General features: G+C 34.9%; 1 protein-coding gene across 3 annotated transcripts in view; it reads left to right on the forward strand.

The window, feature by feature from the left end:
* Usp15 (ubiquitin specific peptidase 15) overlaps positions 1-25,901 on the forward strand; it is a 97,777-nt gene that overhangs the window by 3,112 nt on the left and 68,764 nt on the right. For all 3 annotated transcript variants that reach the window (XM_090327835.1, XM_090327838.1, XM_090327841.1), the window contains exons 2-3: positions 17,196-17,323; positions 21,822-21,952. In XM_090327835.1, coding sequence (XP_090183961.1) covers positions 17,196-17,323; positions 21,822-21,952 — 259 coding nt within the window. The remainder of the gene's footprint in view (positions 1-17,195; positions 17,324-21,821; positions 21,953-25,901) is intronic.

Raw genomic sequence — 25,901 nt, forward strand, 5'->3', positions numbered from 1 at the left:
TCCAAAAATTCATATGGAAAAATAAAAGACCCTGGATAGGAAAAACAGTTCTTCACAGGAAGAATGGTGTTGGAGGAGTAGGAATATCAACCATCAAATGCTATTACAAAACCGTAATAAGCAAAACAGCTTGGTACTGGCACAGAAAGAGACCTGAGAACCAGTGGAACAAAATAGAAGACCCAGAAATGAGTCCATAGACTCATAGCCCCCTAGTTTGATAAAGGAGTCTTACATTCATTCTTTTTTTTTTTTTTTTTTTTGCCAGTCCTGGGGCTTGTGCTTGAGCTTTCTCAAGGCTATCATTCTACCACTTGAGCCACAGCACCACTTCTGGCTTTTTCTATATATATGTATATATATGTGGTACCCAGGAATTGAACCTGGTTCTTTGTGCATGCTAGGCAAGCACTCTACCACTAGGCCAAAGTCCCGCCCCTTACATTCATTCTTAAAAGCATAAGTCTTTGGATTTATAGTGAAAGGCATAAGAGCACTCTGTAGCCAAGCATTTTTTCATATTACTCTGATAAATGACTTCCTTACATTTGTGCAACTTTGAGTGATACTAACAAGATAAACTTAACAAAGAATCAGTTAATAATGTGAAGTGACTCTACTCATATCATTTTCACGTTGTTGAATATACAGTTTCTGAAAAAAATTACTGAGGATTTTAGTTATGCCAAAGTATTGACCACCAAATAAGGCAGGCATTGTACCATTTACAGGAAATGAAACCAAAAGTAAACTCTTCACCTACTGATATATTGGTGAAAAGAAGGTTAGAAATAGTAATATTAAAGTGTATGTTTTTGGGGTGGGAGTACAGATGGGTGTGGGACATATAGTTCAGTGGTAGAGTGCCTACCTAATATGTTGAAGCCATAGATTTCAGTGTCAATGGGGGAGAACCACTTATTTGTCACCGTTTAGTTGCTTAAAAATCTACAAAAGCAACTATTATTATTTTCTTTTTTTTGTGTGTTACCAGGGTTAATATACCTCATTTGGCCAAGAAGTTTCAGACTTACTCAGTGTCGTTTATCTATTTTGTACCATTAAGGCTTTATTTTTTCCAAATTGTACTATTTTTTCAGTAGCAAATATAAAATTAAATGATTTCATTTTACAGAATGGTTCTTCTTGCTTGCATATAAGTATAATTTAAAAGTTGGTGTTTCAGACCATTGCCTGTAGCATTATATTTAAGAAAAATGTGACTCTGGGATTTTGGCCCAGTGGTAGAGTGCTTGCCTAGCATGCACGAAGACTCAAGTTCGATTCCTCAGTACCACATACATAGAAAAATCTGGAAGTGGTGCTGTTGCCCAAGTGGTAGAGCTCTAGCCTTGGGAAAAACCCAAGGACAGTGCTCAGGCCCTAAATTCAGGCCCCAAGTTCAAGCCTCAGGACTGGCCAAAAAAAACACAAAAAAGCTGGCAATGGTTCTGTGGCTCAAATGGTAGAGGTCTAGCCTTGAGAAAGCCCAAGGACAGTGCTTAGTCCTTGAGTTCAAGTCCCAGGACTGGCCAAAAAAAAAAGTATCAGATAATGTTCTAAGTATATGTTAAATTAGTTTATTTTACTCATTTTACAGTTTAGGGGCTGACATAATTCACATTTGACAGTATAGAAATTCTAGGCTCAAAGAGGTGTGTGTGTTCACACAGTGGTAGTAGCTGGAATTTGACCACAAAGACGTATGGTTCTGTAGTTCATGCCTTTCATTCATGCTACTAAATGGCATCTTATTTTAAAGATTCATTTAAAATAGTTCCACTTTACAAAGAAAAGGACTTCTTTTCCTTTTTAAAATGGTGTCTATTTTATATTTAACTGCAGATTCTACCATTTTATCCCACACTTGTCTCTTCTTCAGTTTAGATATAATGGAATATAAAAACCTTACATCTTCTGGAAAATAATCCATGATTAAAGATAGGTAGATGAATAACTGAATATATAGAGTAAATGTCATTTTGATCCAAAAGTGCATTCTGTTTGTGGAATCCTTTACTGATGAGCTTTTGAGTTTTAGTTGTTTCTCTGTAATTGTGAACTTTTAGAGGCAATATGGCCCATTCTCACATTGTACTACAGGTAGAGTAAGATCTTGTAAGGCATTTTGTTCTAGTATTTTGTGCATGTTTGAAAGTATTTGGTTTATTATAAACCACAGTTACACAAAGGTCTTTTGGAGCTTTGCAGTCACAGGAAAAGACCAGCTTATACACACACACACACACACACAGAGTATGAGTATGTTTAAATGTAGTTGGTATAGTTACGTTTGTGATTAAAATAGTGAAGATTTATGTTTCCATGTTTACCCACAGATTTTTTTTTTCCAGAAGTAACACCTTTAGCCTTTAATGGTTTTTTTTTTTTTCTTTTTTAACATGGAAGAACATTTTGAAGACAGGGAGGTCAGCCAGGTATGGTGGAACATACCTAAAATTCCAGCACTCTGGAGACTGGGGCAGAAGTCTGTGAGTTAAAGGCAGGTCTGAACTACATAGTGAGATCCTGTCTCCAAAAAACAGTGGAAGGTGTAGGTATAATCACGGATATATTCTCCATCTTCCTAGAAAACTGATAGTCTTTATAACATTACTTGTCTAGAACAGTCTTGCTGTTTAAATTGTTATACGTGTCATTTTAATTGTGTCACTTAAAAGTGATTTCTTCTTACCTTCACTTTCAGATAATGTTTTACTAAACATTATCTTGTCCTTGAGATAATTTTATTAAACATTAGCATAATTATTGATTTTGAATTTTGAAACCAGGTGTTTTGGCAGAGAAATGAGAGGAAGGTTGACAACAACTGATAAAAGTTCATTAAACGCTTATCTGATTTGATCCTCAAAGATCAAAATATATTACTTATATTTCTTTCTTTCCTTTTTTTTTTTTTTGGCCAGTCCTGGGCTTGAACTCAGGGCCTGAGTACTGTCCTTGGGCTTTCTCAAGGCTAGAGCTCTACCACTTGAGCCTCAGCACCACTTCTAGCTTTTTTCTATGTATGTGGTACCGAGGAATTGAACCCGGGTCTTTGTGCATGCTAGGCAAGCACTCTACCACTAGGCCAAACTCCGGCCCCTTATTTATTTCTTATAGATGAGGAGTCTCTGAAAAATCAATAGGCTTGATTGGGATGCAAATTTCTGGTACCACTACCAATGAGCATTTACTGAATGTTATTCTGTATTAGCCACAATGCCAGGTGCTGTATACATATTTTCATTGTTTGGAGGTTTTTGTTTTGTGCTGTACTAGGGCTTGAACTGAGAGTAATTGCCATCCCTTTGCTTTTTTTTTTTTTTTTTGCTCAAAGCTATCACTCTACCACAGCTCCACTTCGGACTTTTTGGTGATTAACTGGGTATAAGAGTCTCATGGACTTTACTACCCAGACTGGCTTCAAACTTTAATTCTCCCATCTCATTCTTCTGAGTAGCTAGTATTACAGATGTGAACCATTGGTGCTGGTTTATACTTATGTACTCTTTAAAGTATATTTCATTTTATATTTGGTTATTTCAGAGCTGGTTTAAATAACTGGCTATCGATTTTCAAATGCTACACAATATATATTTCTCCTTGATATTAAAATGACTTTATGTGCAAATGTAATTCAAATACTATTTTATTAAACCATGGAGGTTTCTTTTGTTTCTTAGTCCCCATATACCTTTATAAGTTAGTAGTTTTTTCTTCCTTTGGGAAATTCATTTGAGTTTGTGCCTTTTATTTTCATTTCCTTAGTTACCATTAGAACTTTTTTCTTTTTTATTGCTATTATAAAGATGATATGCAGAGAGGTTATATGTCAGGTAGTGAGTATATTTCTTTCTGGACATGTCACCCCTTCCATCACTCCCAGTTTTTCCTTCCCATTTCCGTTCCCTCAACCCAACCACACAAGTTGTATAGTTCATTTTCAACACTATTTAGTGAGAACCACTGCTGCTTTTGTTCACTCTTTGTGCCTCTGTTTCTGTGCTTGTCCTTACTCTCCCAGAGACAGATAAAGAAACAAACAAGGCAAACAGAAAAGAAAACAAATATGTAGCATTCTTTATCTTGTTTGTTCCCCTGAAGTCATTTCTCCTGATCTGTACTTAATTTTTTTTTCATCCGGTTTAAACAAGTTACTGTTAGAGAAATCCAGAATAATACTGAAAACAAGTTACTGTTAGAGAAATCCAGAATAATACTGATAAGTGGCCTTAATTTTGAATACAGATTAAAATCATCTTCAAAAAGATGATGAAGAATATTTCAAAAAAGGAGATATAATGTAGAAAATTCCTCCAAGGCTTAACCTGTATTTGGTTTTGTGGGGACTGTTTTTACTTAAAGAGTACTGCCTACCCTTTCTTCTCCAGAAGAGCTCAAAAATGCTGTTCAATTTAGTTCTGAGAAGACTCAGATATTAGTGGGGAAATTCTTTACTGTTAGAGAAATTTCTTTCCCAGAAGTACCCCCAGAAAGGACTTCTGCTGTGAAAGAAGCCAAAGTAACTCACAAAAATGAATGTTCTGAAACCTTGCCATTTCTCAGTACCATAGAACGCAAGAGCTGTACATGCAGACTTATTGGCATAGAAAGAATATCAAGTTCATTATGGTAAAAGATTATTTGATAATTTTATATTATTTAAACAGTGTTTTTACCACTTAAAGTAGCAGTTAAGAGATTTATCTTTGATGAAATAGAAAGGTTTATATTTATAGATTTGAGAGAGTTTCATGCAAAAGTATTTTTTGATTCTGAAGAGATAGAGATAAGTATGAATTATATATATCATATAATACAAATAGTTCACAAAATATACATTTATTGTATTAAATGGAGTTTTTACATATATAAAATAGATGGCAATATTCTTATTTTGCAGATACAGAAACCTAGGTTACAGAGTTACAGGCACCTGATCATATACTTAAGTCAGTAGAAAGTGAAGATTCCAACACATTCAAACCCCTTAAAACCTGCATTTTTATCACCGGTTCTAATTCTGCTGCCTGTCTGTGAGTGATAGAGCCACATGTAGATTATGGGGGCAATTTTGAGAGATGAAGAATTAAAATCACTAAATGGCAGCTATGTCTTACCACTTAATCATTGTTTTTATCTCTTAATCATATGAAAATATTTTACAATCTTTTGGCTCTAGTCTGACTTGTCTTGTATACCTCTTATCTTCATACAGGTAGGATTCTCATGCAGCATAATCAGTTTTAGTTTATTTTCAAAGAAAGAAGAAACCACATGTTCATTAGCAGTGACCTCCCATTTCCAACCAATCCCCCCTGCTGCGGATATTCTGTTGTAGATACCTTGTATAAATCAATGTGATGTGTCTAGATTTTTTTCACTTAAATTTATCACCTTGTGACATGTGTGAATACTTCATTTCTTTGTATTGCTGAGAACTGATTGTGTAGCTAGAACACTATTCATCAGTTGGTGGACATTTTGGTTTCCAAATTTGTTTATCATGAATAATCCTGCTATGATTGTTTATAAGTTTTCATTTCCTTGGTACTCTATCTAAGGGGAATTTCTAGATGTTTTACCTTTCTGAGGAACTACTGAACAGTTTTCTAAATTGTTGTACATTCTACATTACGACTAGTAATGTGTGAAGGCTCCATTTTTTTCCATATTCTTGTCAGCACTTGTTAATCCATTGTATAGTGCTAGTGATTTATCTCACTATAGTTTGATTTGCATTATGCACATTATTATTCCAGTTGATAATTGTTGTGACCATCTATTAAATAGGCTAGTTATATGTTTTTGTGTGTATTTGACCAGATCCTTTGCCTGTTTTAAAATTTTTTGTTATTTATCTTTTTATCATTGAATTGTACGAATTCCTTATTTATTCTGAGATACAAGTTATTTGTCAAATAGGCAATTTGCAAAATTATCTCCCCTCTATGTTTTCTTTTCACTTTCTTGAAAGTATTTATTGAAGCATAAAAGTTTTATAATAGAATCCAATTTTCAGGCTCTCTTTTCTTTTGTCACTTTTGTCCTGTTTATTATAAATAAGAAAGGTTGGCTTGGTGCCAGGAATTTAGCCTAGTGTAGAGTGCTTGCCTAGCATGCATGAAGACCAGGGTTTGCTTCCTTGGTACCATATATATAGAAGTGGTACCAGAAGTAGTGGCAGAAATGGTGCTGTGGCTCAAGTGGTAGAGCTCTAGCCTTGAGGAAGCCCAAGGACAGTGCTCAGGCTCATGACTGGCAAAAATAAAATGAGAGAGAGATTGGGAGGGAGGAAGGGGGAGAAGGAGAGGAGGAAAGGGAGAGAAAGAGGGGGGGGAGAGAGAGAGAGAGAGCATGCGCACGCACACATACACACACAGACACACGTGTGCGCATGCTATATTCTTCATAAGTGTTATAGTTGCAGCTCACAATTAGGTCTGTGATCCAACTGATTTAACTTTTTTGGATATATGATTTGAGGGAACAGTCCAACTTCATTCGTTTGCATATGTATATCCATTTGTCCCAGCTCTAGTTATTAAAAAGACTACACTTTCATGTGGCATTGTTTTGGCACTGTTCTCTAGACCTAAATGACTCTAAATGCAAAAGTTTATTGCTACACTCTCAGGTTTCATTAATAAATTTGCCTGTCCTTATAAGTGCCTAATTAAGCATTGAAGTCTTAATTACTGAAGTTATATAGTAAGTTTTGAAATCTGATTTGAATTCTCCAACTACTTCTTGTTTGCTTTCACCTTCCTATTTATTAATTTATGTTACACTAAATTGTTATTTTGTATTTTCTTCAGTTCTTATCCTCATTACATTAGTTCTGTTTAGGATACACTCTTCTAATAGATTCCTTTAAATCACCTGCCACTCCTCTATTTAGAGGTACTCCATATAGTAATGTTCACATAATGAATGTTAGTGACATTTAATTAAGAAATCTCTTTCCTACTCTTTGTACTCCAAAGTACTCCAGACAATACTGTGTGTTAAAAGCATAAATGGACGTGGTAATTAGCAAAAAGACATTAACAGTATTTCTATTCAAGGAGGGAGGACAGCAACCTCAGTAGCTGGAAAATAGCATAACCTCCTATAAGGGTGCTGAGCCCAGATTAATTCCTCCATAGAAAAAAAAAGGTATATCATTTCATTTTTTAAAAACATGCAAAATAATATTTGCTGCAATTGGAAATACAGTTATGTAAGAAATACACAAAAGTTCATAAAATACTGATAGGGTGCACAAAGAGGGATTTATAGGACTACATTTATGTTTTTTTCTGGTGCTATGTGGTTTTATGATATGTGTTTGTGTGTTATTCTCAAAGCTAATATGTTCTTTTGTATGATAGAAATTTTTTTCGAGTAAGGTTGGTTGTAAGAATTCTTAGTTTTGAGTAAGTTCCACTTTTTCCTAGTGTTTTCCTTTTTTCCCCCACCCTTTTTTCTTTTTGTCTTTCTCAGATCTGCCAGTATAGGAAGTTATATAAAATTAGCCAAGGGAATTGATAATAGTAATAGTCAACATTATTAATTCTTGTTTTCTTCTTGATGCATATTTATGTTCTAAATGATTTTAAAACCATCTTATTTGGCCTCTGCCTCCCCTCTCCCACCCCACTATCCTCCCTCGGGTTGTGAGGCTTGAACTCTGGGCCTGGGCACAACACTGTCTCACTTCCAGTTTTCTAGTGATTAATTGGAGATAATAGTATCAGGGTCTTTAGTACCTGGGCTGGCTTTGAACTGAGATCCTCAGATCTCAGTCTCCTGAGTAGCTAGGATTTTTTTTTTTTTTTTAGCAGCATTGGAGTTTACACCAGGTGCTCATTCCACTTGAACCATACCTTCAGTCCTTTGCACACTGTTTTTCTTTGGTAATTTGTTTTGCTAGAATAGGCCCTGCTATTCATCTACCATATGTGGACCCCCATCTTTTTATTTATGCTTTACGCCTTACCTATAGGATAAGCACACAAGCTACTGTTTCCAGCTCTATCTTTTGCTATGTAATCTCATGAACTTTTTTGCCTAGGCTGTCATTGAACCATGCCCCTCCAACCTCACACTTCCAAATAGATAGAAATATAGGCATATGTCACAGTATTTTACTTGACCTTCTTGAATTCCTTATTTTTCTTTGTTTAGACCTAAAAGGACATAAAATTGGTTCTGGCTAACTGATGGAATTAATGTCCAGAGGAGAAAATAAGTTGGAAATGCTTACAATCTGAAAATTAAAATAAAGTGAAGGTAAACCAGGTTATAGGTTTATCTGAAAGTACTTAATAGTTTTCTTTGTACTAAATTTTTAAAATTATGAGTTTTAATATTGCTTGTGAAACTTAGCGAAATATATGATTTATCATAATATAAAACCTGGATCTTGTTAAATAGTTCTTTTATAGTAAAAATAGTTTATATCATCACTACTGCAATGTAACTTATACATTTCACTGAGTTTTTGTTAATTAGGTGAATGAATTCGTTACCAGAATTGTTCATGCTGTTAATTCTGCACAAGATAGTTATAGGAATTTTTCTGATGTTGTGTGCTATATTGAGTTAGGCTTGGACTTTTAATGTATTATCTTTTTACAAATACTATGTTTTCCTATTCCACAGAATTATAATTTAAAAAAAATTAACAAGATTGTTAGCAATTGATCAGTTATGAAAGTTGTCAGCATAACAGATAAAATTTTATATATATTTATATAAGCATGTGTATATAATATATTCTCAAAGTGCATGCATATTTATGTACATGTGTATTTTTATAAAAAGATGTACTTATATAAATACATGTGATTATACATTCAGTACTTTTCTGATTTCTTGAATTCTGCTATTGGAATTTCCTCATGATTACTTTTTCCTTATTGTCAGTTATATGCATTCAGCTTAGGGCTTGTGTGCTGTCACTGAGTTCTTTTGCTCAAGGCTAGCATTCTACCATTTGAGTCACAGTTCCACTTCTGGGGATTAACTGGAGATAAGAGTCTCACAGACTTTTCCTGCATTGGATGGCTTTGAACCACAATCCTCAAATTTCATCTTCCTGAGTAGGTAGGGTTACACGTATGAGAGCCTCTAGCTCCTGGCCTCCTCATAATTCTTAAAACTGTTACATCTCAGACTATTTCTAAGCCATGTATTGACCCTTATTGTTCTTAAAAGAATTGTGCATGAAAACCCTAAATGAGGGCTGGGAGTGTAGCCTAGTGGTAGAGTGCTTACCTAGCATGTACAAAGCCCTGGGTTAGATTCCTTGGTACTACACATACTCAGAAAAAGCCAGAAGGATGCTGTGGCTCAAGTAGCAGAGCACTAGCCATGAGCAAAAAGTGTCCAAGGACAGTGCCTAAGTCCTGAGTTCAAGCCCAAGGACTGGCAAAAACAAAACAAAAAACCAAATGACTTTTGAAAGTCTCCTGTCTTATCCTCCCCACACACACAAAAAGAAAATCTAGCGTTTTTGTTTTTAGTAGCTTTAGTGAAGTTCCAAGACCCTCCTTAAATTTTTTTTTTCTTTTTCTTGTTGGCATTACTGGGGCTCAAACTCATGTTCTTACACTTGCTCAGAGATTTCTTGTTCATGGCTGGCCTTCTACCACTTGAGCCAATGAAGGCTACTTCCTGACCATGAAGACCATCTCAGTGTTGACGCTGAAACTCCCAACTTACTCAGAGCCATTGAAAACTATTCAGTCTAGGTCTCAATTACAAACTGTATTCTTAAGGCTTCTAAAAATGTGTAGCATTTTAACATTTTGATTTTTAAGTATTCTTAACAATATAACAATATAATTTTTTACTGAGCATTTTGTATCTGTTTGATCCTTCCATTAATCTTGCAATATGTTTACAGTGATCTTTAAAAAATGCAAATTAGGGCCGGGAGTTTGGCCTAGTGGTAGAGTGCTTGCCTAGCATGCACGGAGGCCTGGGTTCGATTCCTAGGTACCATATACATAGAAAAAAGCCGGAAATGGAGCTAAAGCTCAAGTGGTGGAGCTCTAGCCCTGAGAAAGTCCAAGGACAGTGCTCAGGCCCTGAGCTCAAGGCCAGGACTGACCCCCCCCCCAAAAAAGAAATGCAAATTAAATCCTATGTCATCCTTGTTAAAAATATTGTGGTTGGGTTTATTGCACTTTTGATTAATCTTTATCTCTGTCTTAAATTTATTTAAAGACTATATAGTTTGGTTCCATTTAGCTCTAGATTAATATAGTATTTTACCTCCCCTTTCTATAAACTCAAACTTCATTCATATCCAATACACAGAATTCCCCCAAATCCTCTTGCTGTTTTAGCAAACAATATTTGCTGAAGTTGCTCTACATTGGCAATATAATACTTTCTTAAAATGGATGGAATTACCTTTTAAGTTTTTATTTTTAAATTTTAGCTTGGTAGCAGTTTTGTTTCTTCTACTATGTTTTAAAAGAGAACCTAAGGGCCGGGAGTTTGGCCTAATGGTTGAGTGCTTGCCTAGCATGCACGAAGACCCGGGTTCAATTCCTCGGTACCACATACATAGAAAAAAAGCCAGAAGTGGTGCTGAGGCTCAAGTGGTAGAGCTCTAGCCTTGAGAAAGTCCAAGGACAGTGCTCAGGCCCTGAGCTTCAGCCCAGGACTGGCAAGTAAATAAATAAAAGAGAACCTAAGTTGCTCCATAAAGAGGAGAAATAGTGTATGGTTTATCCAGTATTTATATATTCTTTAGGTTTCATTAAGTTATTGAGATTTAAAGTAAGAGCTCAATGTAGTAGGGGAAAAATACTGAACTGTAGAGTGTGAAAATTAGAGTGCTAGGCTTTCCCTATATACTTAGTGGTAGTGTGATTTTATTGTTACATAACTTTTCTATAATAATTTTCTCTTCAGCTAAATTATAAGAAGCAAGAGGAAAAATGATTTAACAGCTAAATGGCAACATTAGCCAAAGCTTATTTTAAAAATAAAGCATTTTAATTAATTTTAAGAACTTTAAAAGATATTTATGCTTTTTAAATTTTGTAGCCAGCAGAATAGAGAACATATTGGAAACAGTAAAACTGAAGTAAATTGAAAAGCTGAGCAGCTATTTCAGTAATCTATGACATCAAAAATGATATACAGTAACATACTTTTCTCAGAAGAAAGAAGACAGACAGAAATATGTTGACAATACTTAGTACCTAGATGAAATGGAGGTAGGTTTCTGGCTTAGAAAATTAAGTTACTGATGAAAACTTTCATTAAAAGAATATCATATAGTTGGGCACTAGGGCTCATGCCTATAATCCTAGTTATTCAGAAAGCTGAGATCTGAGTATCATGATTTGAAGCTGGCCAGTCAAGAGAAGTCTGTGAGACTGTTAACTCCAATTACACGGCAAAAAGTCTGAAATGGAGGTGTGTCTCAAGTGATACTCTTGAACAAAACGGACAAGTGAACGTGCAAGGCCCTGAGTTCAGGCCCCCGTACTGGAACAAAAAAGGAAAAAAGGAATATTAGAAAATTAGTAAATACAGAGGTGAAGGTGGTTGGAGCCTAGAGGTTCAATTATCCTGGAAAATCCAAGTTTAGAAAGAATTGAAAATGTAATTGAAGAACTAGATAGCTAGTCCCATGATCTAGATTTTGGAGTCATTTGTATAAATTGTATTATAGATAATTATGAACTAAGCCGGGCACAGTGGCTCACAGTTGTAATCCTAGCTACTCAGGAGGCTGAGATCTGAGGATTGCTGTTCAAAGCCAGCCCGGCTGAGATCTAAGGATTGAGGTTCAAAACCAGCCAGGGCACTAAATAAGGTGAGACTCTTATCTCCAGTTAATCACTAGAAAATGAGAAGTGGGGCTATGGCTATGGCTCAAGAAGTGGTGCGGTAGCCTTGAGCTGAAGAGTTCAGGGACAGTGCCCAGGCCCAGAGTTCAAGCCTCATGACCGACCAAAAAAAAAAGTCTGAATAGTGAGAGAAGTATTTAAGCTAAGAAGAGGGTTGTGTAAAAGCAAGTATTTCCCTTTTCCCACAAAAGAAGTAGAATCACGGAGTTTTTTTTTTTTTTAAACATTAACAAGTATATAAAATTATGAGTCTACTGGATTTCCTTAAAAGGTGATTCTTGTTGATTATAAGAGGGTTATTGGCATAACCGTTACTCAGTTGGATAATAAATGAGTTTTGGGGAAGCAGAGATCAAAGATAAGATTGAAAGCCAAGAATGGAACAGTGGACTGAGAGAAAGGGAGAGAAAGAGTTGGTGATTATATATATGCTATACATATTTGTTATATATTATGTATTATATATATATATATATATATATATATGCTGATTGGAAAAAGCCAGAAGAGAAAGAAAGATGTAGGAGTTGTGTGTGAGGAAAGTCTTCAAGGAAGCAGAAAGAAATTGTACACAAAGTATAGTTGCAAAAACTACTGGTCTAGATTTTTTTTTTTTTTTTTGCCAGTCCTGGGCTTGAGCTCAGGGCCTGAACACTGTCCTTGGACTTTCTCAAGGCTAGAGCTCTACCACTTGAGCCTCAGCACCACTTCCGGCTTTTTTGTATGAACCCGGGTCTTCGTGCATGCTAGGCAAGCACTTTAACCACTAGGCCAAACTCCCAGCCCCTACTGGTCTAGATTTTAAGGAGAGTTAGATTGTCTATTGACATACAGTGGAAGTAGGGGAGATTAAGCTGTAGTGCAGTAAAATTGGACAGTTAAAGCTTCTAACTTTATCATACTGTAGGTCCTAAAGTACCAAAGTTGCCTATTCAACCTAATAACTTAGAAACTGACAAAGATTACAATTACTAGAAATACAGAAGATCATGCTAAGAAAATTAGGAGGATTTTAGGTAAGTGTAAAGTACTTCTGAGTTTAAAGATCTCCATTGAGATCTTATTTGAACCCAAATAATAATCATACTATGAAACAAATTTCTTGTTATTATTGGTAGCAAAATTGTATTCAAGGATTGTGTTTGCTATAGGGATGTTCCACCACTTTACTACTAGAGCCTCCTCACCCCACATCCTTTTCGCTTTGCTATTTTTGAGATAGGGTTTCAAAATTTTTGTCCAGGCCAGACTGGACTATGATCCACCCATGTAGCTGCGATGACAGATGTGGTATATTGGGGGGGGGGTTGGAATCTTTTAGCTTAATGGAAATGTTTATGGTCTCCTTTGGTATAGATGGAATTCTAGGCATGAAGCATTGTGCCTGGCTATGATAAAAAAAAAAAATTCAAATTTATGTACTAGCATGTAAGAATAAAAGTAAATGACCTAGTGTGAGGTACGCTAAAAAAATTGTTTGCTACTCACAAAAATGGAAAAATGATAGTGAATAAGCCATAAGCAGGGGTGTTAATATAAACAAATTGATTTAATATATGTTACAAAATAAATGTGTCAACTGTGTTACATGGTAATGTAGAAGTCTTAGGAGTTCAGGAATATATTTGATTTTCATCTATGAAGAATAGACTCCTATGTAGAAATTTAAATTAGTTTGTTATAGTTTATTACTACTCTATACTTTGTTCTATTCTAAATGATTGACCCTTAATATTTAGATCTATTTTACATATGTGTAAGGAGTATGTTTTAGTATATTTGATACTAAGATTTGATCATCTTACAGCCAGTAACAGATATGTCAACTTTATGATTTTTAAAATGATTTTGTTTCTATTATATCAAGGGTAGTGAGCTATATATTTTTTCTTTATGAGATGTCACTGCATCATTTTTTAAATCTTTTCTGACTTACTGGCTACTTCAAAAGGAGATAAAGTTTTTGAAACTAGTTATTGTATATCAGAGTCACATTTAGAAGTATGTTTAACAAATAGTTGTAGAGAGTTAAGATTATCAAAAAAATCCTCAGTTTATTTGTGTTGTCAGTCCTGGGGCTTGAACTCAGGGCCTGAACACTGTCCTTGGGCTTTCTCAAGGCTAGAACTCTACCACTTGAGTCACAACACCACTTTTCTAACTCCAGGCCCCTCAAGGTTTATTTTGATTCTTTTTTTGTTATAGTCTAATACAATTTCAGCTATTTGGAAAAAAATTAAAAATATAAGTGTGAATTTTGCTATATTTGTATCTTAAAAGAACTTAATTACATTTAGGATTTTTCATTTTTTTCTTCTTAAAATTGTATTTAACTGCATTTGAGAATTTTCCTACTTTCAACATTTCTAGTGTATACTTTAAACATTTCCAGTCCAAACTCTAGTTTATTTTATATGCATAGACATGAAGATGTATGTATGTGTATGTATATGTATATATATATGTATTATGTATACTAGATGTTTTTATCTTTATAATATGCTCTTGAATTTAGTTTGCAGAATATTATACTGAGAATGTGTGCATCTATTTCTATCAAATAAATGGTGGTCTTTTGTTGTTTTATCTTTGTCTACTTTTGGGTTGAGTGAAATACTGGCTTCATAGAATGTTTGAAGGGTTTTGGTTCTCTTGAACTATTTATAGAATTTGAAAGTGAATCTTTTGTCTATCACAAAACATTAACAAGAACAACAAAAACAGAATGCTAGTATGATTTTTGTGTGTGATGCTGAACTTAGGGCCTCTTGCTCTTGCTTGGCTTTTCCCTTCAAGACTGGCACTTTACCACTTTAGCTGTACCTGTACTTCTGACCTTTTACTGGTTAATTTGAGAGAAGAGTCTTGAATTTGTCTACCTGGGCTGAATTCAAACCCTGGTCTTTGCATCTTAGCCTCCTGAGTAGATAGGATTACACATGGAGCCATCAGTGCCCAGCTTGTTAGTATGCTGATATATAAGTTAAATGGTGGAGAAATACATAAATGCTCCAATAAATATTCTCTTTTATCTTGAAAGGTGAAATTTGCCTTGGGTAGAATTTAGAAAGCAGGCTAATGTATGAAAATCTATAGAAATTATCTAGGTGCTTTAGTCTCTTGGGGCAGCTACTACAAAGTGGCTTCAAAAACAAAGTTAATGTCTCACAGTTTTGGTGGCTGTGAAATCTAAGATGTCAGGAACCTGGTTTAAATTGTGTGGTACCACATTCATAGAAAAAGCTGGAAACAGTGCTGTGGCTGAAGTGGTAGAGCACTAGCCTTGAGCAAAAGAAGCTCAGGGACAGTGCCTAGGCGGTGAGCTCAATCCCAAGGACTGTCAAAAAATTAAAATGAAAAAAAAAAGCCAATGCGCATATTAGTAAAAACAAGCAGAGGAACTTGCTGTCAACAATATAAAGATAAAAGTAATTTGTACACAATGATATCACCATGAGTCCAGCCATATATACCTAGATGAATGGAACAGAGGAAATACCTGTTTGCAAAGAAAAAAGATCAAATGTCTGAGTTCTTATTTAAATTAGGAAGAAGGAGTTTAAATTCTTTAGTGATTTTTTTTCAGCCAAGTATAATTTTAGCACATGAGTTTCTTTAAATGTGCTTCCTCAATTCTCATTTTCTCCATCTTCAACTCCACAATGTGAAGCTCTTCAGTTATGTAACCCTAGCAGTGGGTTTCAAATTGTGGTACATGATAATTCTAAATACTTACTTTTAGAGAATTAAATCACTCATGAATATTCCTTAAGAATTGTGAGGTTTTGTTACATGAGTGCCTTTGCTCTATTTTCAGACACAACTGTGAGTTTTTATTTCCCAGTGCTATATGTGGTAAGCCCTGAAAACACTGGATGGTGATCTCCTGAGAAATTTATATATATTATGCATACATATCCCTAACCTTTACTTTGGATTTTACTTGCAATTCAACTTTGTTTAATATAAGGAAAACCTCCAGTCCATTTTACTCCCAGATGAGGAATGATCAGGTGTGGTGGCTCACACCTATAATTCTAGCTACTCAGGAGGCTGAGACCTGAGGATTGCAAAAGCCAGCCTGGGCACTAAAGTCTGAGACACACTTATCTCCAATTAACCACCAGAAAACTGGAAATGACACTATTGCTCAAGGAGTAGGGAAGTAGCCTTGAGCTGATGAGCTCAGAGACAGTGCTCAGGCCCAGAGTTCAAGTCCCATTATTGACAAAAAACAATCACTTGTTGCTCAAACACCATGACCAACAACAGCCACAAAAAAAAGACTTGTTGATAAAGAAACAATGATTAAGAGTTTTTTTTAAAGTCAGTTACAATTATAACAATTGCAAATCCTTAGTAACAATCTTTTTTATTTAAAACCAAATTATACTAAAATATATGTAATAATAAACATGCTATGTAAACTTTTAGTAAATCAGTTTTTCTATTTTTACCATATTTCAAACCTTAAAACATTTTTTATTAGAGAATTTATTAATGTTGATTTTTACATCATATTTTAAATGACAAGTTTAACAAACCAAGTGTTCAAGGAGGGAATCCATTTACAATCACTGGGACTTAGTATTTAGAACTTAATCAAAATTAGGCTAAAGGTTTGTATGTCATAGAAACATATTAATTTATGAAATAAAACATTATGTCTATAGAGTCATAGGTTTTTTTTTGTTTTTTTTGTTTTTTTTTTTTGCCAGTCCTGGGCTTGAGCTCAGGGCCTGAGCACTGTCCTTGGACTTTCTCAAGGCTAGAGCTCTACCACTTGAGCCTCAGCATCACTTCCGGCTTTTTTCTATGTATGTGGTACAAGGAATTGAACCCGGGTCTTCGTGCATGCTAGGCAAGCACTTTAACCACTAGGCCAAACTCCTGGCCAAGAGTCATAGGTTTTTATGTGTATATATTTATGTTTATATTTCCATTACCATGTCCATAGCTTTGGGTATGCAGTTATTGAGTCCTCGCTCTTGTAAACCTTAAAACATTTTAATGAATTCTTGTTATCATTTGAATTTTGGTTCTATTGACACATATTGCCATGCTTTGTAAAGAGCATGAGATATATATATATATATATATATATATATATATTTTTTTTTTAACATTTATATCGGTGCATGTGCTCAAGTAGTAGATACCAATGGAACAATTAAAAGCAATGCTTTATATTAATTATACTCTTATTCTCAATAACCCTTTCAGTTAGGCATGTTCTTTGGCACGAAATGAAATATTAAAAGTAGATTGTTTCTTTACTGGTTTTGTATTACCTGGTAATTTTCTTAACCAGTTTTTTTTTTTTTTCTTTTATAGGTATCTAGTAGATAGTCGGTGGTTTAAACAGTGGAAAAAATATGTTGGCTTTGACAGTTGGGACAAGTACCAGATGGAAGAGCAAAATGTATATCCTGGACCCATTGATAACTCTGGACTTCTCAAAGGTCATTATTTTCTTCCTTTATTAAAGTTGTAAATGTGTTAAATTTCAATGTGTAAATTTTAAGTGAACCTGCTATGGAAAAGATTACTGTGAATAAATGTATAAGTTAGAAATTTCTTAGAAATGGTGGTGTGGTTCAACATGGTAGAGAGCTGCTAGCCTTGAGCCGAAGAGTTCAGGGAGAGCAGTGCCCAGCCCCACGACTGGCATGGTGAAACACAACTATAATCTTATGCAGGACGCTGAGGCAGGAGAATTGAGAGAAAGGAATGAGAAGAGAGGAAAAAGGAAAAGGAATGGGAAAGGGAAAGCTAAGTGTCAATGGCTCTTCCCTGTAATCCTGCCTATTTAGAAGGCTTAAATCCAGAAGATCTGTGTTTGAACCCAACTTTAGGCAGAAAAGTCACAACACTCCATCTCCAAAATAACCAACAAAATGTCGAGCTGGAGAAAGTAGGCCTAGCAAATGTGAGGCCCTGAGTTTATATCCAACAACAAAGCAGACAAAAAAAGCAGACATTTAAGTTGTAGATTTCACCTAATTAACCCAGGTTATTCCATTCTGATTATTTACTGTTCAGTATTATGACAGATTTTATTTATGATGTAATGACTTATTAAACCTTGAGGTAAAGAATATCAGTTACAAAGTACTGGGTAAATGTTTGGAAGAAATGCTATATTATCTTTTTTTTTCCTCCTTAATTGACATATGGTATGTTTAAAGGTTGTGGAATACTAACATTCTTATAGTTTACTATTTTTGCATTCTTACAAAACTCTCAGTGCTTGCCAATTTCACTTTACATCTTAATATATCCAAAGAGAATAAAATGCAAGTACTTTGTTCTCAGTTTCTGGCTAAGATGGAATAAAAACATCCACATGAAAAGTTGTACAGAACTATTTGTACAGGTTTTTCTAATATTAGAAAAAGTATTAGCACCCCAAACGCCCATCGACACTTGAATGAATAAATATATGATAATACTCATATATAAAGGCCAATTCAGCAACTAAAGAATAAATAGTTGATAGGTAATTCTAAAATAGTACAGGTACTATTTTCATACCAAATTCTGAAAAGTACAAATTAGCCTTTAGCTGCAAACTTTTACTTCTGGGAATGATAGATACCGTCTTCATTTTGTTAATGAGGACTTTACACTTGATACGTGAAAACTTGATCAAGTTGTATAACTTACATACATAGAATTTATTATATGCCAATACATACAGAAATAATTCCAATTCTGTTTTTTTGTGTATTCTAAAAAGATGAATTGGTCATTTTGTACAATCTAAACTCAATTACTATAGAAATTATCATGTAAGCTTTGATTTTTAAACCTTTCCTGTTTTTTCCTTTTTCTTTCTTCTTCTTTTTTTTTTGTAATACAGAGAAAATGAGTGTTAAAGAGATTTCATGTTGAATTCAAACTCTGTGAGTTTCTGTACATCTGACCTTGGCAGGTTAATCAACATATCTATTTTTCTTTGTAGTTTAAATGGAGAGACTGAAGAGATCTACTTCATAGTGTCACTTGGAAAATTAACTGAAATAACATGGTTTTCTAAAGTAAAGGATTTCATAATACCAGTAATTTTCTGTAATTACCTTTGGCAAATTATTCACTACCCCTAATACATCCTGATCTACAGTGGAAATTCTTTATAGTTTGGGATTTTGTAGTGTTGGTGTGTATGAGTGTGTACATGTGTGCACCAGGGCTTGAAATCAAGGTGTTGTGCTTTCAGTCAGCTTTTCACTCATAGCTGGTGCTCTGCCACTTGAGCCATACCTCCAGTTCAGCACTTCGCTGATTAATTGGCAGTAACAGTCTCACAGCCTCTCCTGCTGGAGCTGGCTTTGAATCATCATCCCCAGGTCTCAGCTTTATGAGTAACTAGAATTACAGGCATGTAATACCACTTGAAAACAAAATGGTTTGAAAACAAACAGTTACAATGTAGTTAACTGCTATAGGATATCTCTAATAGTATGGGATGCTTAGTGAAGAATTAAAATAATGTAATTTTCTCTTCAGACTTTCTCAAAATGTATTTCAGATTGTTTGTATGGACAATTTAAAAGTTACAAGTAATGTTTAAAAGATGGAGTTGCTCTTACCTGTAATCCTATCTGCTCAGGATGCTGAAATCTGAGGATTGCAGTTCAAAGCCAGCCAGCACAAGAACATCCATGAGACTCTTATCTCAAATTAACCTCCAAAGAGCCAGAAGTGGATGGAGTCTGTGGTTCAAATGATGAAGGGCTAGCCTTGAGCACAAAAGCTTGAAGACAGTACCAAGGCCCCAAGTTAAAGCCCCAGGACCATCTCAGACACACACACACACACACACACACACACAGTTGCACTTTATAAGTTATTAGTTTATACTTGCGATTGAATTTAATAATGAATTCAGATATTTCCTTTTTCTTTCTATATAAATATAGCTTCCTCAAAGTTTAGAAACCTGTGACCACAGGTGATTCTAGAATGAATATCATTCTGTTAATCTCTTCAGCTTTTTTTCTTGCTCTTTGATTATAGTTATATAGTTATATAACTTAATAGAAATAGTACATTGAAACTGTTGAAATGCTGCAAAGAACAGTTTTGCTTCCTGTGTCTATTAATTAGGTTAACTCAGGGGCCTGTTTTTCCAGCTGCTCAAGAAGTGGAGATCGGGAGGATCAAGGTTTGAGGCCCTCATCAAAAAGTTAGTAAGACCCCCTGCCAACAAAACAAGCCAGATATGGTGGCATATGCCTGACAAATTGTAGATGGGAGGATCAAAATCTGAGGCCAGTGTCATGCCAATCCCGGGCCAACAGTAAGACCCTATCTCAAAAATAACCTAGAGCCAAAAGGGTTGGAGGCATGGCTCAAGTGGCTTAAGAGCACCTGTTTAACCAGGTAAAAGTTCTAAACTCAGATTGGGAGATTGGGCTAGTAGTGTTAGAGTACTTGCCAACATGCACGAAGACCTGGGTTTGTTTCCTCAGTACCACTTACATAGAAAGAGCTGGAAGTGGTAAGATATCTCAAGTGGTCAAGCTCTAGCCTTGAGAAAGCCCAAGGACAGTGCTCAGGCCCTGAGCTCAAACCCCAGGACTAGCAAAAAAAAAAAAAAAAATCTAAACCTCTAATACTCAGAAGGGACCATCATGGTGATGCACATCTGTAATCCCAGTACTCAAAGTAGAGGCTAGAGCAGTTCAAGTTCGAGGCTACCCTAGTCCACATAGTAACCCCCATCTTAAAAAAAATAAAACCTAGAATCAAACCACCAACAAACTCAGAACAACAACAGAAAAGCATTCTTTGATTCTTTTAATTCATTGAGCTATTTCTGTTTCCATACTTTAGAAATTCAAATGATTGATTAACAGATGAGGTCAAATTAAGACTGTGATATAGCTATTACTCACCGTTTAGGAAATCTCTTTTAGATCTGTGACATGTCCTGCACTAAACTTTTTTAACTTTAACTAAAAAATTGAAAGTGATTATACAACTGAAATCATATCTAAGAGGGATGCAGATCATATGCTTTTCAAATAATGAGGTGATTTATCAGATACTCTTTTGTGATTTCTGCCATGGTTTCCAGCCTGTGTATCTTATAATTAATCTCTGTAAAAGTTAGTTGATTTCCTGGGGCCGGGAGTTTGGCCTAGTGGTTGAGTGCTTGCCTAGCATGCACAAAGACCCGGGTTCAATTCCTTGGTACCACATACATAGAAAAAAGCTGGAAGTAGTGCTGTGGCTCAAGGGGTAGAGCTCTAACCTTGAAAAAAGCCCAAAGGCAGCACTCAGGCCATGAGTTAAGCCCCAGGTCTGGCAAAAAAAAAAAAAAAAAAAAAAAAAAAAAAAAAAAACCCTCCATGATCTTAGGGGCCGGGAGTTTGGCCTAGTGGTTAAAGTGCTTGCCTAGCATGCATGAAGACCCGGATTCGATTCCTCGGTACCACATATAGGAAAAAACCCAGAAGTGGTGCTGCGGCTCAAGTGATAGAGCTCTAGCCTTGAGAAAGTCCAAGGACAGTGCTCAGGCCCTGAGCTCAAGCCCAGGACTGGCAAAAAAAAAAAAAAAAAGTTAGTTGATTTCCTATTGAGTTTCCTGTATTTGCTAATGGTATAATAACCACTGTTGTGTCTGAAGAGAGAATCTTGATATTCAAAATATTTGGGAAGACAGTCCTGTTAAGTATCTTAGCTAATAATTACATATTTGTACTTTTAGGAACTTAATAGTACATTTATTTTTCAGAAGACTAGTTATATACATTGAGAACCTTTTAAGCAAGTCTATTTTGAAATATTTAGATATGATTCTTGCCAGAACTGTTTTTTTCTTAGAACTATTGTTTTTAATACGTCTAAGCTATCTTCATGTATTTAAATAAGTTATAGTGTTCTATAACCAACATATTTAGAGATAATGTGCCACTATTTCATTTTATGGATTGAGTTGGTTTTTTCTTGCAGATGGTGATGCCCAGTCGCTCAAAGAGCATCTTATTGATGAATTGGATTACATACTATTGCCAACTGAGGGCTGGAATAAACTTGTCAGCTGGTACACATTGATGGAAGGTCAGGAGCCAATAGCAAGAAAGGTATATTTGTGAACTGAATATGAATATTATTTTTCTTGTAGTTCTCATTTTATTGTTAATTCAATGAATTGTGAAGCCTACTTCTAGAGAAAGGCCAGCAAAATAACTATAGACTGTATCATATTAGTGCACTTAGAGTGTTGACAGTCCACCACAAAACTTCCTGAGGACATTATTAACTATTCTCTTTAGTAAACTAGGCATCATTAACTATTTCTCATACGATACCATTACCATGCTGCACTGCTTTTTGTATAAAATAATTGGAAAATACACTAAAAATTAAACTCTTTTTGCAGCTAAATTTTTTTAATTGCAAAAAATGAAGACTTTCCATTTCTTTAAAAGGCAAGTCTCTGGGTTAAAACCAATGAAGTTTTATATAGAAACACTAGAAATTATAGTTTTGCATTTTGGGGACTGAAGAGTAAGTTATGAATGTCAGGATGTAGCTCACTTTATATGTTTGCACCATCAAATCTTGAGGTAAATTAGCCAATTTATAAATAGTAATCATTGATATAAATATAATTTAGTTGTTGTTATTCTTGGAGAATTGACCAGTTCAAAAGATCTTACTAACATTTTGTGGAAAGCAAATTAATAGGAAAAGGAAAAAGCAGGATAGCTCCTAAAGGTAGTATTTTTTTTTTTTTCAAATTCGGTGGGGACATGGCTTTGTGACCCAACACCAGCCGGTAGTATTATTTTTTAGTGTTTTAGGAGATTGTACAGTTTTTTCCAAACAGGTAAATAGAATTTATCCACCTTATCAAATAGCTTTCTAACTTTAGTATGAATCAAACTGCTTGGAATACTTATTAAAGATATATATTCTTTTAAAAAAGTTCAGTGAATTGTTGTTTAAATTTGTGTTTTTACTCTGTACCATATGACCCATACATGTAAAACTCATTTCAAGGCCAAGTGTGGTGCTTACACTCAAAATCTCAGTTGCTTTGGAGGTGTAAATCAATAAGATGAAAGTTCAGGACTAGGACTAGCACAGGGAAAAGGTTAAGAGAGACCTTTATCAATAAATAGTCCAAGTGCAATAATACATATCTGTACTATTGATTCTGGGAGCAAGCTAGCCCAGGTGAAAAATGCTACATCCTACCTGAAAAATAAGTAAAACAAAAATGTTGAAGGCCTAGCTCAAGTGTTTAAGCACTTGCCTAGCAAGTGAGCCACAGCAAGCACTGAGCTCCTTACTTGATTTTATCACTATTTGCATTTACCCTGAATTCTGGAACTCTAGGAACATGTTTACACTGCAAACCACTTAAAGAGATAAACAGAGCTACTTTCTTCAACCTAATGTGTATGTCCCATAGGCCTAATATTACCAAATATGTTTGTAGTATCAAACATATTAGGATTTATGTTTGCTTCTTTCCGATTGTGGAGTAGGGAAACACTTGGAATGAAGTTTCTATAAAACTCATGTATGCACATATAAAGAGTAGACTGAATTAGGTTTATCATGTATATTTAATTGACTACAAAATTCCTTCTAATATTTACAAGAAAGTAAATATAAATTATATTTTTTTCTGTGAGAACAGAATTAGTATGTTAGCTTTTTTTATTGTCAGGATAATGTATAGAGAGGTTACAGTTACATTCGTCAGGTAGTAGGTGCATTACTTCTCACACATTGATGCTCTTTCTCATGTTTTTGTCTCCATTTCCCTCCCCACAACCCCTCCCAATTATATTGTATTTTTAAATTGTTCATATACTTATATTTTCTTTATAGATTTTTGTAGACACTGTTTTCATTGTGATTGAATTTACACAGTACTTTTACATATCCCTAATTTCATCTTATGCTCTCTTCTTACTTAGGGCAATATAACATAATTTTCACCTCTAATTCTGAAATACCATTTGCTTCCTGTATTGTCTGAAATACACATTTTTATTATTTTAACAGCTAGGAACATATAAGGCTACTACTATCCTACCCCTAAGCCTGGGTATTGGCTCTGAGCTCTTTAGCTCTTGAGCTACATGGCACCACTTCTGGAGTCTCAAGGTCTTTAGTGCTGGGCTGGCTTTGAACTGCAGCCCTCATATCTCAGCCTCCTGAGTAGCTAGGATTACAGGTGTGAGCCACCACTCCCAGCTTGTACTTTATTTTTTATGTCTGTATTTTTCCTGTCATCATTTTGAAAACATCGTCAATGGCTAGTTTTAGTGCAAGTATTTTTACTAAAGATAAAGTGTGTATAAACAAATAATAAACACACATGACCACAACAGCTTCATGAATAAAACCATTTTTTTTTGCCATAGGCCTTCAATTTTCCACATTGAACACACATTTAGTAAGATTGTTTAAGCAAAAATAGCTTGAGACTAAACTCTTAAAAGAACAGCTTATTAATGTGTTGCTTTTGGAAATATGAAGGTACAGTAATAGTATTCTAAGTGATAGAGATAAAGTTTTTTTTTTTTTTTTTTTTGCCAGTCCTGGGCCTGAGATCAGGGCCTGAGCACTGTCCTTGGGCTTTCTCAAGGCTAGAGCCCTACCACGTGAACCACAGCACCATTTCCAGCTTTTTTTCTATATGTGTGGTACCAAGGAATTGAACCTAGGTCTTCCTACATACTAAGCTAGCACTCTTACCACTAGGCCAAACTCACGACCCGGAGATAAAGTTTTTAACAACAGTGTAAGGCGTGGTAAAAGAAGAGAAAGATCTGGTTTGAGCCCTAATAAGGCAGACTTTTAAATGAACTTGATGTTTTGTTTCCATAGACTTCACAATGAGTTTTGAGAGTTCAATTTCCAGGTTTTGTTCAGGAGGATGTTAATATTCTGAAAGTTGAGTCTTGTTTTAAATGGCTACTTATTTAGATAACATGTACCTTCATCTAAATCTTTTTATTTTATTCTGTCTTCTTCTTGTTCATTATTTGCCTTGTCCATGTAAGTGAGGCCTGCAGTCTGAGTTTTAGTTCCTTAACGTAATATTTATTTTAGGATTTTACCTAATTATTAAGACACAAAGCTGATATTTGTATTTAAGAAAACGTGATTGTTGCCGGGAGTTTGGCCTAGTGGTAGAGTGTTTGCCTAGCATGCACGAAGACTCAGGTTTGATTCCTAGGTACCACATACATAGAAAAAAAGTTGGAAATAATGCTCAGGCTCAAGTGGTAGAACTCTAGCCTTGAGAAAGTCCAAGAACAGTGCTCAGGCCCTGAGCTCAAGCCTAGGACTGGCAACAAACAAACAACAACAAAAAACTTAATTGCTAGTTTTTTTCTTATTATATATAACTTTTATAAAATATTGTTACATTTTCTTAGCCTGAGGAAACCTTGGCACTGAACGTCTAAAAACAATCTTGTTGGAGTCATTATGTATTAACGTTACAAAGTAAATTAAGAGAATATAGACTATTACCTGTTTTAGAAACTTGCTAAAACATGATTAAGAGTATATTGGACAGCATATAAAAATTCATGGTAGCTTATTCAGTAGATATCAGATAAATGATATTTTAAAATCTTGAAGTAATTTTTTCTGCAAATGAAAGACAAGTTTGTAAGTTCCATATTAAATTGGTGAAAACCTGTGAGGACATCTGAGCTGTCTGGAGCCTCCCTTTCACCATATTTGTCTGGGGTATCACATATCAGGCCAGTTGCTATTTTCAGAAACAGTATTGAAGACTGAAATCTGACAGTTAACCTTTAGAAGATCAAAAGGACACATACGTATTTAAAAGGTGACCCTAATATATAATTGTTTTCTCTTTATACTTTATTGCTTGCATGCTTTAACAGCTTTTTCTGTCATATGTTACATAAAATTGCCAAGTACACATCTAAAGGTCAAGCAAAGTCATTTAGAATGAAGTTTAACAATTCGTTTCAGGGATATAGGCATATATTTTGGCAGCAGTAATTTGAAGTTGTTTTAAAATATTCTTAA

This window comes from Megascapheus bottae, chromosome 2, assembly GCF_031878675.1.
Source record: "Megascapheus bottae isolate mThoBot1 chromosome 2, mThoBot2.hap1, whole genome shotgun sequence".
NCBI lineage: Eukaryota > Metazoa > Chordata > Mammalia > Rodentia > Geomyidae > Megascapheus > Megascapheus bottae.